The sequence below is a fragment of the Vanacampus margaritifer genome, chromosome 14 (assembly GCF_051991255.1).
Source record: "Vanacampus margaritifer isolate UIUO_Vmar chromosome 14, RoL_Vmar_1.0, whole genome shotgun sequence".
In the NCBI taxonomy this organism is placed as follows: Eukaryota; Metazoa; Chordata; class Actinopteri; order Syngnathiformes; family Syngnathidae; genus Vanacampus; species Vanacampus margaritifer.
In genome coordinates, this window is record NC_135445.1 from 681,657 (window position 1) to 695,000 (window position 13,344).

Genomic DNA, 13,344 nt, shown 5'->3' on the forward strand with positions numbered 1-13,344 from the left:
ATATATATATATATATATATATATATATATATATATATATATATATATATATATATATATATATATTACTGGATCGGCTCTGCCTGAACCGGGCTCAGCTATCGGCTATCCAGTAATGTATAGATCAGTGGCCATGATGACCGCTGCCTCTAACTGGTTGGCCTGTGTCATGGCACGATCTGTGACCACTGCACGATCTGTGACACCCATGCGCAGAAGATGACCATCTTGGAAAACACGTTCACACATGCAAAATGAACCAGACATTGCGAAAGGTACAAGACAGGTGCCCGTTTTTTTTGTTTTTAAATCAAAGCAGTGTACCCAAGCAGACAGTTGCTTACTCTCCAGCCAATCGCGGGGTGGGGCGGGGCGTGTCACCATGGGCAGACGGTATGTTGAATTGAGTGACTTGAGTGAAAAAAAAAAAGAAAGTATACCACTTTACCCGCTTCCGAGCTCCGAAGGAGCGGCTTGGGCTGAAGAGCGACGCAGAGTTGGCCTGCTTGCTATTTATTCGACAGGTAAGTGCCTAACAAAAAAGAAAATGCTACCTTGCTGTTTTAGCGACATGCTAGGTTAAGTCACATTGACGAGGGTATCCCGAACTTTTTATATTCTTATATTTACACCTGGCAATAAGTTAAGCTAAGTCAAGAGGCTATAGCAACCTTTGGGAGTGGGTTGGGTAGTTTCCAACGCTCTGGACGGGCCGTGAAAGCATCACAGATTGTTTGTTTGGGAAGCTAAGCGCGCTATTGGCTGTTGTGTTGTAGTTGAGTCTTCTCTTTTGTTATTGATGAATTTTAAATTAACTAAGTAACTTTTGATTCTATACGTTTTAAAGATGAACATTTTACTTTTGACTCTATTATATTTCCAGTGAGTCTGCATTGTTATACTTTACAGTTGGTGTGCGGTGTGTGTGTTTGAAATGACCACCCCCTTTTCAACCCATATGCTATGGACTCTACGCCACGGAGGAGGCGGGACTTCCGACTTCCGGGTTTTCACCCATCAACTTTGTTTCCGTTTCCGGTTTGCGACCTTTGGGCTGCGTCCCAGTACTTGCGCTTCCGCCTTTGTGCACCTCGGTTGTGCGTTCCCATCGACGGGTGCGAGGCTGCGAGTGTTGGCCGGAAACGGCGCTGATGTGTAAAACCCAAAAGTTGGAAGTCCGTGGCATCTACCCCATAGAGCTACCGCTATGATACCAGTAGAGGGTGCTAGAGTTCTGTTACCCCCGAGCCGAGAGAGTGAATTGTTTTGTAAACTGCTGGTACAAATTGATATAAAGTGCGTGCATCTGTTCAGTAACATATCTCACTTTTTGATGAGAATGTACAGTTGTTTGAAGTGTGCCTTTAAATTGTCTCTCCGAAATGCAAAATCTTCGTTTGCCTCACAACAAATAGTCCTCAATGGCGTCATTTTTGCATCAAATTGCAGTTTTGTTGCCAGGATGCCATTCCTTAAAGCAGCTGGAAGGAATCCGTCACGTTCGGCCTTGCTGGAAAATCAATCCAAGAAATGCGGCACTCGTGCTACGTATTTTTCCGTCGATGGAGACGAATACGCGGGGGAGTGGCTCGACGACAACAAGCACGGTGGGCGTGACACGTGACTTGAAAAACAAAATCTGACAGCACTGATTGATGCTCTTTGCTCATATTCAAGGGAGGGGAATTCAGGTGCGCAAGAAGTCCAGCAGCATTTATAATGGCGAGTGGAAGTTGGGAAAACGCGACGGCTACGGCATCCAAAGTGTTTTGGGAGCCAACACAAACACGTATGCAAAGAAGTACGCCGGCCAATGGGAAAATGGGATGAAGCACGTACGTAACGACTTTTCATTTGTAGTTTTTAAAAACAGGTTTGTTGGTTTTGAATACTTTACGTTTTTTCATGCTTTGTTTTAGTTTAGTTTTAGCATCGTCTTTAATGTATTTTTCTTTTTTACAATTTTGTGTTGTGCACAACATTAAAAAAAAAAAACATCACGTAAGCATTGTGCAGTAAAAGCACAACAAAAATCTAATTTTAAAAGTAAATGTAGTTTCAGTTTTCATTTTTAAAAAGCTTTTTCATTTTCATTTCATTTTGTTGACAAAAGTTTTTTTTTTAAATTTTACCTCAAGGTTTCGTCAACTAAAAAAAATCTTTGTTTAATATTTAAATAGCAGACTTCATTTTGGAGAAAATTCTGATCCTAAACACGCTCACCCAATTTCATTGATGACTTTTCCAAATTTTCCAGTCCACTCACTGACTCACTCGGGAGTTTGACATTTGCGTTTTTTCTTTCCTTAGGGTCACGGCGTCTACTTTTACAAGGGTTGCTCTGGCGTGTATGAGGGCCAGTGGCGCGAGGACCAGCGAAGCGGTTGGGGAAGGATGCTCTTCGGCGACGGAGACGTCTACGAGGGAGAGTGGACCTCGGATAAAGAGCACGGTCTTGGCATCCGTCGCTATGGTAACGCCCATTTTGCTTGACTTGTCTTCCATGATCAGAACATTAATACACAGATGGGACATAGTCTTGCAATAGCTGTAAAACACCACTAGGGGGCCCTATCCGCCCCATCCATCTTCCTGGCTTGTCGGGGTGGATTGTGTTTCACTTTGGAGGTTCCAGATGAATTTTCTTTGAAAATCTTTCTTATTTGATATTTCTTCCGTCTCAAGCAAACGGGAACTGGTACGAGGGTTCCTGGAGGGACGGCGAGAAAAGCGGCAACGGGAAGTTGTACTACTGCGACAAAGGCCAGCTGTACCGAGGCCTGTGGGTGCGAGGGGAACTCAAATGCGGGACCCTGGAGGACTTGGGGGCGGGGGAGCACGTGGCGCAGCCCGCAAAGTGTCCAATTCCACAGGTGAGGTCATAGGTCACTTGCATACAAATCGGCAAGGAAGTCAAGATGCTACGTTAGCGAAGGTGCAAAATGCAGCTTAACTGCCGACGCGACACGAGCAACTTGCTGATCAAATGCCGCCTCCAGCAAGTGAAAATGTTCCTCAAGTGGGGGCCGATTGCTCGGCCTCACACCCACTAGCTCCGCCCCACACCCACTAGCTCCGCCCACGGTCGTCATGGTGATTAAAAAAAACATGCCGCGCGTTGCCGAGCACAGCTGGCCCGCTCCAAACAGACTCGTTTCATTTGGGGGCGAAAAAACAAACTGGCTGCAATGAATGAAATCACAATACAAGCACTTTCATTCTTTATATTACGTTTTATTACTGTATTTTTTTTTAAATAAAGTAGCTCTTTTTTTCCCCTTAGGTAAAACTAGTGGATGTGAAGACAGTTCTACAAGAAGCTCAGTCGGGTCACTTTGATTGCTGATGTCTGGAAGCAACTTTATATATATATATATATTTTTTTTTTTTATATGAATTATATATAAATTTTATATATATATATTTTTATATGTATAAAATAATAAATTGTACTCATTTGTAATAAAAGGCACTGACGCCATCAGCAGGTGCTTTATTTTTCCTGATGGGCTTTAAGACATTTCCAATGTCCGCTGTGAGTATATTTTTACACATTGAAGATGCGCAACGCTTTCTTCCAGCTTGTGAAGAAAAATAAAGAATAACAACAGCAAAAATGTCTCTCCATGCACGAGTCCAGTGTAAAAAGTGAGGCTCACCACCAAGTGGTTACGTCCCGTTCAGCAAGATGAGACGTACAAATAAAAACGGTTACATTCAGTAACGTGATCAAAATGATATATTTTTTTTTAAAGTACAGTTTTTATCAAAGCAATTATCACGAAGGATAATCGCTAAACAGCAGGCAAGACACAAGAGAGGGTTCAAGTGGTTAAAGAAAACAAACATTCACAGTTAAGACTTTTGTGTTTTCAAGTTTCATGCAATATGACAACTTTGATGTTCAAATAAGATCAAAATAAACGGGAGGTAATGAAGTTGTTAGTTGGTGAGGAACCGACTTGTCCGAAGTGGCCAAATTTCCACAAGGTCCGATTATGGGATGTGTGAAATGTTATCCTGTGGTTTGGGGTGCGTTCGCAGCATTTTTTTCCTCCCCCTCCCCCGATCTCACCGATGATCTTGCGCTGAGGAGTTTTTGGCGAGTTTGCGGCACGCCAGTTGCCGCTCGCTCGCCCTCTCACGTAGCTTCTAAGGGAAATGCGAGCTCGGCGAAGGCAACAGCGACTCGCCTCGATTGTCCAGCTCGTTCTGCAGCCTGGTGAGGTTGGAGAGCTCCTCCAGTTCCTGGAACTGCCGGTCCGTCTTGTGGCTGACCAGCGAGCGGTAGAAGTGCACGGCGAAGACGATGAAGACCAACCCGAAGGGGACCATGATGGAGGTGGAGGTGATGGCGGCGGCCACCCCCGCCGACACCGTGCCGTTGCCCACCTTGCTGGGCTTGACGGGCAGGAACTTGACCCAGCACAGGAGCACCACCTCGGCCAGGAAGAGCAGCGTCCCGATGACGGTGGAGAAGGCCCAGGCCAGCTCGATGTGGCGGTGCATGCGCTCGTGCGGCGACTCGCTCACCGAGTTGATGTTGTGCACGTTGCTGACCGCCTCGATGTTGGGCAGGATGCAAGTGCTGACCATCAGGGCGAAAAGGTGCACGGCCACCAAGACGGTGGTGCAGGCGCTGAAGGCGATCAGCAGCGCCGGCGGGTACGGGTAGCTGTTGTCCAGCTGCACTTCCACCATGGCCACCTGAACGCCAACACGGGTGAGAACGACACGCTTCGGACTTTTGAACATTTCTTTTCTGACAACGTTTGACGCGACAAATATTTTCTCTCACCAGAGAGAGGGCACCAATTACAGATGTTGCTCTTCTGGTCCAATAGAAGTAAATGGTCAAGTGCCAAGAGAAAACACTAGTCCTAACTCAGTCCGGACACAAGGTTCCGGTCTTGAGAGGAGAGACCAACATTCAGAGAAGGTTCTCATCTCGAGATAAATACTCCAGAAGGATCTCGATTATAGTCTCAAGTTACTGACTGGACTTTCTATATTAGCTACCAAAACATGTATGTTTGCTTGTTTTAATAGTATTTCATTACTCACGTTAGCACAGGGGTGGCCAAGTTGGGTCCTCGAGAGCCCCTATCCAGCCTGTTTTCCATGTTTCTCTCCACTAACACACCTGATTCATGGTCAGGATCGTTGTCGGGCTTCTGCAAAGCTTGCTGATGAGCTGATCATTAGAATCAGCTGCGCTGAAGGAGGGAGACATGGAAAACAGGCTGGATAGTGGCGCTCGAGGACCCAACTTGGCCACCCCTGCGTTAGCACGTCGTCAAACAGCCTAGTGGGCGTGGCTGGCACGTGCCACTTTTACGATTGGCCACTTACGACCGCCTCTGAACTCTGCCTAGCAACAAACACGAACTACGAGCAGGTAGAACAATGTGAACTATTGTTGTGGACGTAAATGAGTGCGCCTTCTTGATTCGATGCATTTAGAGAGTTAGCATAACGACAGCATTGTGTGAATTAGACAATCGAGGACGTCACCATTGCGAATCCGGAGAGCAGCGCGGAGGTCCGACTGGAAGCTTTGAGTTTGGCCCGGCTCAGGTAAAGCTTCCTCCACGATAGAGCTTGCAGGGAATGCTCGCTGATGCTCATGTTGCGCATGAACGGCTCGTTACTCTTCAGAACAGCAGTTGACGATGAGCATAATTACATTTGCTGGCGTAGAAAGAAACATTGACTTATGCTAACTAGAAGGAAAAAGCTTTTTTTTTTTCTGTCAGCTGTCTCGTGCCGCTCCGGCTGTAAATTACCCACAAGTCTTTGCGAAGGGCGATCGCAACATCCGCATTACAAGTTACACATTCGTGTTTTTATTTTTGGTGAGGGGGGAGCGGGAGTAGTAGCTACGTTATTTTAACATACTGGACACAACGTGAATACAATGAAGAAGAAAAAATGTTTTCGTTTTCTGTCAGCGCCAATCGGTGTCACCTGACTTTACTCATCCAATGGCTATAGCGCTCATCCTCACTCAGCCAATAGAAAGCGAGCGTTCACACTATCCCGCAAGTATCTCCTGTCACTTCGTCTCGCGTCTTGACCTCATTTCAAAAATCTATTTACAAATGTTATAAATTTGCTAACCCTGTGACTGGCCCGTTTTTTTTAGTTTTTTACACAAGGGATTATTTAAACCAGAATCACGCGAATTTACTCGGCCAATGGCAAAAGATGGATTAAATTATCGCTAAAGTGCAGGCATGAAACATATTTGGGAACATATTGCCGCCTTAACAAAAACGTTGATTGGCTAGCGGTTTTTATTTTTTTAATTTAATATTCTTATTATTATTACAAACAAATATAATCTGGGTAATGGGTATCAAGTGCCTCTACTCAACCATTTGAGAAGCATTCTATCTTAACCAGCCACAATATGTTATTATACAAGAATGATCAGCTTTTGCAACATTTTATTGAACTTTTTATAATTACGTTATGAATGAGCGGAACCCTTGTTTCGTTAGTGCACTTTTCCACACGGACTTTTTTTTGCTGCGGCCCGCCCACTCCATCTGCTTCTTTCTCGGGCTCGCCTGGGCCAATTTCTCGTATTTTCGTTGCCCTCGTTTAGGCTTTGTGTCGCTTCCAGCGGTTTTGAACTCGTTTGTTTTGATGGCGGGAGGAGGCGGAAGTATTTTGTTTAGCGGCTTCCGACTTTTGGGACTTTACTGCAACCACGTGCCGCACGTACTGCGTTATCATCGCAAACACCGGGAGTTCTATCTGGTGACGTCAGTTGGGAAATGTTTGCACACTTACAACGTAAGGAAAGTTTTCACGCTAACCCCCTTCGTGTTTTTCTGACTTATTTCTCTGCTTCCTACCATCTTCAGTTCCTTCCTTTTTCATCCTGCTTCTTCCTCTTTTGCATTACATTTATGGTTCATAACCACCCTCGATTTGTTCTCTCCTTTCGTAATGACCTCGTTTGTCTTGTGACATAATTTCTGTTTCCCCTCCCAGGTCAGTCGTTTGGGCATCGTGGCCATCAGTGAGTATTGTTTTTGTTTGGCGTGACGACAAAATGAAGCGAGCCCCTTTGGCCCTGATTGGCTGACGTTGTGGGATGCGGTTGCCTAGGTAACAGCCTGCAGGATGACATCACATGCATGGCGGCAGACAGGATGTTGGCCTTCGCCGCCGCCGGCACGCTCGTGTACGCCTTCGCCAGGAACAAAGAGGTCGGGGGGAAGGGCGGGGCCTCGAGTGTGTGATGGGCGGGGCCTGGAATGTTCTCTGTGCCCAGGTGGTGATGCGCTACCGTGGACACGAACAGGAAGTGCGCCTGCTGCTTCCTTTCGGCGACCAGCTGATCTCGTCCGACGGCGGCGGGCTTGTCATCGTCTGGGACGTTCAAAGCGGCGGTGAGGGCGGAGCTTAGGGCCACACAGTGCGTGTGTTGCTCATGTGTGTATATATCTGTGTGTGTGCTTGTGAACAATGAGTATGAGTGTGAACAAAATAAATGTGCGTGCGTATGTGGTCGGCATGTTGTTTGTGACGCGTTCTGGGTTTCCCCTGACAGACGTTTACCTGCAGCTGCACTTTGAGCCCGCCACCTTTGACGTGTCGGCCATGATGCACCCCAGCACGTACCTCAACAAAGTGCTGCTGGGAAGTTCCCAGGGTGCATTGCAGCTCTGGAACCTCAAGACCAGGTTAGCATGCTAGCACGCTAACAGACGGTCCAACCATACGAGCTGCAAATGAAAATCTGCAAATTGTCGGGCGTATTTGTGGCTCCTCCTTCAACCTTTTCGAACGAATCAAATCTTGTTGTGTTGTTGTTGTGCGTTTGTGTTGCGGTTCCAGCAAGTTGTTGTACACGTTTGCCGGCTGGTCGGCAGGTGTCACTGTGCTGCAGCAGGTGAGTGTGTGCGCTCGTCTACTTCAAAATCATTTTTTGCATACGCTTGACATTCGGACCTCAGGGAACTCCTTAAAGACGGTTGGAAAACCCGTTCCGGTGTTAGTTATTTTAAAATGTAAAAAAGTTGCAAATGTGTCCATTTAAACAACTGGACTCGAAATTAGTATTCATCATTTTTGGGGGACGATTGTGCTGATTTTGTAATAACTGAAATTGTAATTGAATTCCGACGAATTGCACAGCCCGAATCCCCGCTGAAAAAAGTGAACCTAATGTTTGCATTGGAACGAGCAAAGGTCAAATGAGCGAGCTCACTGCTGCTTGTTGTGGCGCAAAGTGGTACTGCACCGATGAGCCCAACTGCATTCACACTTGCTCAATCTGAGAGAAAAAAAACCTCGTCAGCGGTTTAGCGGGCGTTCCGAGTTCCGGTGAATTTTGGCCAATAGTGACGGGCAACCGTCAGTTTTGGCGGCAGTGAATGACCTCAAGTGAACTGGACAGAGCCCGGCGGTGGACGTGGTGGCCGTCGGCACGGCAACGGGCCGCATCATCGTTCACAACATCCGATTGGACGAGACGCTGATGGCCTTCGCGCAGGACTGGGGACCAATCACGTCGCTGGCTTTCCGGACAGGTGTGTGCGTGTGCGCAGGTGTTAAGGGTGCTGTTTGTATGCGTGACCTCTGACCCCGCCCACAGACGGGCCGCCCACGCTGGCGGCGGGAAGCCCACAAGGTCACGTGACCTTGTGGGACCTGGAGCGGCAGCAGCTGCTGGCTCAGCTCAGACACGCCCACAAGACGGCGGTGAGCGCCAGCTTCGTGCACGGCGAGCCGCTTCTCATCACCACCGCCGGCGACAACGCCATCAAGGTCGTCGGCGCCGTCGCCACACTTCCTTCCCGCCGGCGGGACCTCCGATTGCCTGACACGTTTTCTTTGTGCTTTCTTCAGGTCTGGATCCTTGACCAGGAAGGGGGCGGGGCCAGGTTGCTGAGAAATCGCCAGGGTCACAGTGCCCCGCCCACCGCCATCCGTCACCATGGCGACGACGGGAAAAACATCCTCAGCGCAGGTGAGCTGGAATGAGGACGGCGGCGGCGTGCGGACGGCCAAACAAAATGTCTCTTCCCCTGCAGGTCAAGACGGGACACTGCAGTCTTTTTCCACCGTCCACGAACGACTCCACAAGAACCTTGGACACGGTCTGACTCCGCCCACCCGCACCTCCGTCACCACCCGATTGCTTCTTCAACTGTGCGCTTTTGTGTTTAGGCTCCGTCAATAAAAAGAAAGAGCAGAAGAAGAAGAAGGGCTTGTCCTACGAGGAGCTGCGCTTGCCCGCAATCACCGCCTTCTCCTCCGGTTGGCGCTCGCACACGCGTACGAGTAAGAGTCAAGATGGCCGCCGCGACGTTGACCGCCTTTCTCCACAGCTGCGGCCCGCCAGTCGGACTGGGACGGCATCGTGGCGTGTCACCGCGGTCGCCTGGCGGCCACCACCTGGAACTTCCAGCGCTGCACCAGGGGGGCGCACCACCTCAGCCCGCCGGGGGGCGGCAACACTTCTGTCGCTACGGTAACCAGCCCACTCGCCTTACAGCTGTGCGCGTTAACGCCACTTCCTGTTTCCTATCCCAGGCCGTGGACATCACTTCCTGTGGGAACTTTGCGCTTGTGGGGTCTTCGTGCGGCCGCGTCGACGTTTACAACCTGCAGTCGGGACTTCATCGCGGTTGCTATGGAGACGGGCAGAAAGGTGAAGCCGCCGTTGCCGTCGCCGCCGCTGCCGGCTTCCGTCTCCGGTTAACGGCGCCATTTTCCAAAAGCTCACAGCGGCGCCGTGCGAGGCGTGGCCAGCGACGCGCTCAATCAGCTGACTCTCACCGCCGCGTCCGATTGGCTGCTCAAGTTCTGGCGCTTCAAGAGCCGCAAACAGGAAGAGCAGATGAAGCTCAACGCGGCGCCCGCTAGCATGAAGCTGCACAGGGACAGGTAGCTAACGGCTAGCGTGGCGCTACACGGCAAAAACACACTGACGGACGAGACGGTCTTGTTTCTGTCAGCGGGATGCTGGCGCTCGCTCTGGATGACTTGACGCTGCTGATCGTCGACGTGGAAACCAAGCGAGTGGTCCGCAAGTTCGCCGGTCACCACGGCAACACCAACGACATGGTGAGAGACTCGCTAACAAATGAGGAACTGGCGAGCATCCTTGCGGTCAGGCCGACATTTTCAAACGTGACCGACTCGTTTGGCGTCTCGACTCGGGTCCACGCAAACGATTCGTTCACCAAACGCCCCGTGAGCATGCTAACAACAGCGCTAGTTAGCATGCTAATAACAGCGCTAGTTAGCATGCTAACAACAGCGCTAGTTAGCATGCTAATATAGCAAAGAACAAAACAAGATAGCGGGACCAATCACAAGCGTGAGATTTTGGAGTCCCTGTTGGACAACAATCTGACGTCGACACTTTTGGGAACTGGCCGTCGACGTGCCAATCGTCTTTTGACCTTTTGTCAGACTTTCAGCCCCGACGGTCGCTGGTTGATCACCGGCGGGATGGACTGCACCATTCGCACGTGGGACGTCCCCTCCGGAAGGTGAGAGCCCAACGTGTCCTCCCGTGTCTTCCCGTGTCAACATGTGGTTGCGTGTTCAGCCTGGTGGACTGCTTCCTGGTTTCCATGGCGCCGGTGGGCGTGTCCATGTCCCCCACTGGAGACTTCCTGGCGACGTCGCACGTGGACGTCCTGGGCGTTTGCTTGTGGTCAGTCGACAAATGTTCACGTTCCCTTCTCGGCGTCGACGGCGGCCAATCACGCAGCGGCTCTCCTCCTCAGGACCAATAAGAGCCTGTGCGGGCCGGTGGGGCTCCGCCCACTGCCGGCCGACTACCAGCCGGAGGCGGAGACTCTGCCGGGGGGAGGGGCGCCGGAGGCCGAGCGGGAAGTGACATTGGAGGAGGAGGAGCCCGACGAAGCGTACAGCTCGGCGGAGCAGTTGGGGGCGGAGCTTGTGACGCTGTCGCAGCTACCCGAGTCCAGATGGAAACATCTGCTGTGCCTGGACGCCATCAAGGTACGAGCCTTTCATGTCATGGCGCGAGGTCACGTGCAAGAGCACATGATCGTCACGTGATGAGCACGGGACGCTTTTGAAAATAAATAAATACATTCAGTTAGTTTAAAAACATTTGTACAGCAACTTTGTTAGCTTTTGTTTTTTTTATTTGTTTGTGTGAGTTTGTCAGTTTTAGTTTTTTAAATATATGGAGTACTTTTTGTTTGTTTTTGAAAAGGTCATCAAGTAGTAGAGAAAAGCCATTTTTTAATCAACTGTTGGCTTAAAAGAAAAAAAAATGTCGATATGCGTCAAACCAGCCGATAATCGTCACTGCTCGTGACGTAGACTTCGCCAATAAATGACCTTCGTTCTGCAGCTCGGATGATGGAAATCAATACATTTCAAAGAGCACAAGTATGATGACAAAGATGGATTTTTTTTTGCTATAATCATTTTTTTTCGTTAGTTTATTTTCCTTTTCATTTTGTTCGAAAGATGTTTTTCACTTGACTTTCCAGTTGATTTGTGAACTCTAACCTTGATTGGGTCCCCTGACACGCACGCGATGTTGCCATGACGACGGTCTGTTTGCAGAGGAGGAACAAAGCGCCGACTGCGCCCGTGTCTGGAGCGTCGGCGCCCTTCTTCCTGCCCACCGTGCCGGGCCTCACGCCGCGCTTCGCCGTCCCGCAGCGGGAAACGCAGGTTGGCGTCGCACCACGTGCACGTTGACGTGCGACAACATTCACGATGCTCATATGAACAATGGCGTGCGTGCGTGCGCGTCAGTCCAAGGTGCTGAGCTGCAGTCTGCCGTCCCAGAGGTCAAAGTTCAGCTGTGCTCTGCAGGAAGGTCTTGAAACGGAGTCATGTGAGTGCATTGACGCAAATGACGTCCATCGCGATTCCATGTCGACGTTTGTTTTTTGCCGTCCGTTCAGTCGCCGTTGCCGTGCAGCTGTTGAAAAGTTTGGGTCCGTCGGCCGTGTCCGTGGAGCTGGCCGGTCTGTCGCCGGAAGGGGGCGGAGCCGACAGCCTCCTGTTGGCCTTCATTGGCATGACGGACAGCATGCTGGCCAGTGGGCGGGACTTTGATCTGGCTCACGCCTACCTGTCGCTGTTTCTCAAGGTAAGACCGGGACTGCGTTGGGAATAGAACCACTCGACTTGTTTTTTGTTTAGTGGACCGACATTGTGTCCAAATCCTTTTGTACTGCGTTGGCATTTTGATTTGGATCTGCCCGTCACGTTGAACCACATTTTGCCATCCTGTTGACAGCTTCACCTGCGCTCGCTGGCTCAGGATGCCGTCGCCATGGAAGCCTTGGTCCGCCTCTCCTCGCGGCTGGAGGCGGGATGGGCGGAGCTACGGGCGTCCTTCAATCAATCGCTTTGTTTGTTGGCCTACGCCAAGAGTGCACTTTTGTGAACACGCATCGCCCGGTTTTCTACGTGTCAATGTGCTGCTTTGTTTACAGTTATAAAAAGTTGTGTGTGACTTCATGCAACACGAATATTGTCTCGAAATAAAAGCTTTCATGTCTGGGGAATCTTAGATTGATGTGACGAGTAGCTCATCAGCAGACAGCAAGAGTGCGTACGTAACAATGTTAAAATGATTAAGAAAAATAACATTCACATATAATTATGAAAGTTCCTCTTGGATGAAACAAAATGTATTGAATTAGTTATTTGTTTAGTTATGTGTGGCATATACCCTATATAATTAAAAAAAATATTATATAGTCATAAATAAATCACACAAAATTAAACCAAAAATAAATTAAAAAGTATACAAGAAATACCAAAACAAAAAGAATCAATATATAAAAACTCTGCTCTCATATGGACTATGTGCCACGGAGGAGGCGGAACTTCCGGGTGTTGACCTATCAACTTTGTTTCCGTTTCCAGTTTGGATGAGCGAAGACGCATACATTTGTGGAGACTTGGGGTCAAGTTCTATTTAACAATTTAAAAAATGTGCAGAATTTGACAAGTTTACTTCATGTTCAACATTAGATAGCTCTTAATCTGAAAATATATTGGGAAGAATAGTAAAGCAGATGAAATCCACTTTTTTCATTCTTACGGCACAAAATCAGTACAGTATTAATCAGAATATTGTGTTTAGTGGGGCACATACAATATATTAGTGCAAAGAAAAATTTTGCCATGAGTTCCCCTTTTAAAGTATATCAAAATAAATGCCAACCACAAGTTTGAAATCCAGTCCTTAAATTAATTCTAATCGAAGCAATAAGGAAATGTTTTGGGGAAAGTGAAAATTTGGGGTACAACATTTATTCAATAACAAAACGTTTAACAGCCATTTTGATGTGTTCATGCTAGACAAAAGGCTAC

The 13,344-nt window shown here is 48.6% G+C and overlaps 3 protein-coding genes across 8 annotated transcripts; 2 read left to right on the forward strand and 1 right to left on the reverse strand.

Annotated features, from left to right (window-relative positions):
- The first annotated feature begins 69 nt into the window (after positions 1-69).
- On the forward strand, positions 70-3,483 carry LOC144033885 (MORN repeat-containing protein 3-like). 3 transcript variants are annotated; one of them, XM_077542272.1, is made up of 6 exons: positions 70-275; positions 1,450-1,607; positions 1,678-1,835; positions 2,311-2,473; positions 2,686-2,873; positions 3,284-3,483. In XM_077542272.1, the coding sequence occupies exons 2-6, from the start codon at positions 1,463-1,465 to the stop codon at positions 3,344-3,346; spliced, it is 717 nt and encodes a 238-aa protein (XP_077398398.1). In that variant the 5' UTR covers positions 70-275; positions 1,450-1,462; the 3' UTR covers positions 3,347-3,483. The 3 variants fall into 3 exon arrangements, with proteins under 3 accessions (XP_077398398.1, XP_077398397.1, XP_077398396.1); XM_077542271.1 differs by lacking the exon at positions 70-275 and adding an exon at positions 300-524; XM_077542270.1 differs by lacking the exon at positions 70-275 and adding an exon at positions 629-882.
- On the reverse strand, positions 3,477-5,896 carry orai1b (ORAI calcium release-activated calcium modulator 1b). 3 transcript variants are annotated; one of them, XM_077542273.1, is made up of 2 exons: positions 5,515-5,896; positions 3,477-4,707 (listed from the first exon to the last, which is right to left on the reverse strand). In XM_077542273.1, exons 1-2 carry the CDS (start codon positions 5,635-5,637, stop codon positions 4,153-4,155), a joined length of 678 nt encoding a protein of 225 aa, XP_077398399.1. In that variant the 5' UTR covers positions 5,638-5,896; the 3' UTR covers positions 3,477-4,152. The 3 variants fall into 3 exon arrangements, with proteins under 3 accessions (XP_077398399.1, XP_077398401.1, XP_077398400.1); XM_077542275.1 differs by lacking the exon at positions 5,515-5,896 and adding an exon at positions 5,065-5,079; XM_077542274.1 differs by lacking the exon at positions 5,515-5,896 and adding an exon at positions 4,799-5,041.
- Positions 5,377-12,530, forward strand: LOC144033884 (WD repeat-containing protein 36-like). 2 transcript variants are annotated; one of them, XM_077542269.1, is made up of 22 exons: positions 5,377-5,577; positions 7,003-7,030; positions 7,120-7,220; positions 7,286-7,403; positions 7,565-7,697; positions 7,852-7,906; positions 8,414-8,546; positions 8,612-8,784; positions 8,866-8,986; positions 9,051-9,116; positions 9,187-9,276; positions 9,348-9,490; positions 9,553-9,670; positions 9,741-9,906; positions 9,978-10,086; positions 10,438-10,517; positions 10,577-10,684; positions 10,758-10,995; positions 11,575-11,685; positions 11,770-11,851; positions 11,922-12,109; positions 12,260-12,530. In XM_077542269.1, exons 3-22 carry the CDS (start codon positions 7,149-7,151, stop codon positions 12,407-12,409), a joined length of 2,454 nt encoding a protein of 817 aa, XP_077398395.1. In that variant the 5' UTR covers positions 5,377-5,577; positions 7,003-7,030; positions 7,120-7,148; the 3' UTR covers positions 12,410-12,530. The 2 variants fall into 2 exon arrangements, with proteins under 2 accessions (XP_077398395.1, XP_077398393.1); XM_077542267.1 differs by lacking the exon at positions 5,377-5,577 and adding an exon at positions 6,492-6,801.
- The last annotated feature ends 814 nt before the right edge of the window (positions 12,531-13,344 follow it).

Excerpts from the sequence above, each read along its gene's own strand:
- LOC144033885 (XM_077542270.1), top strand. The coding sequence starts at position 848 with ATGAACATTTTACTTTTGACTCTATTATATTTCCA. Across the intron at positions 1,608-1,677 it reads GCTCGACGACAACAAGCACG|GGAGGGGAATTCAGGTGCGC; the intron begins GTGGGCGTGACA and ends CTCATATTCAAG. Across the intron at positions 2,874-3,283 it reads CAAAGTGTCCAATTCCACAG|GTAAAACTAGTGGATGTGAA; the intron begins GTGAGGTCATAG and ends TTTTCCCCTTAG.
- orai1b (XM_077542273.1), bottom strand. The coding sequence starts at position 5,637 with ATGCGCAACATGAGCATCAGCGAGCATTCCCTGCAAGCTCTATCGTGG. Across the intron at positions 4,708-5,514 it reads TGCTCTCCGGATTCGCAATG|GTGGCCATGGTGGAAGTGCA; the intron begins GTGACGTCCTCG and ends GTTGGCGTTCAG.
- LOC144033884 (XM_077542267.1), top strand. The coding sequence starts at position 6,652 with ATGGCGGGAGGAGGCGGAAGTATTTTGTTTAGCGGCTTCCGACTTTTG. Across the intron at positions 9,117-9,186 it reads CCACAAGAACCTTGGACACG|GCTCCGTCAATAAAAAGAAA; the intron begins GTCTGACTCCGC and ends TTTTGTGTTTAG. Across the intron at positions 10,518-10,576 it reads TGGGACGTCCCCTCCGGAAG|CCTGGTGGACTGCTTCCTGG; the intron begins GTGAGAGCCCAA and ends TTGCGTGTTCAG.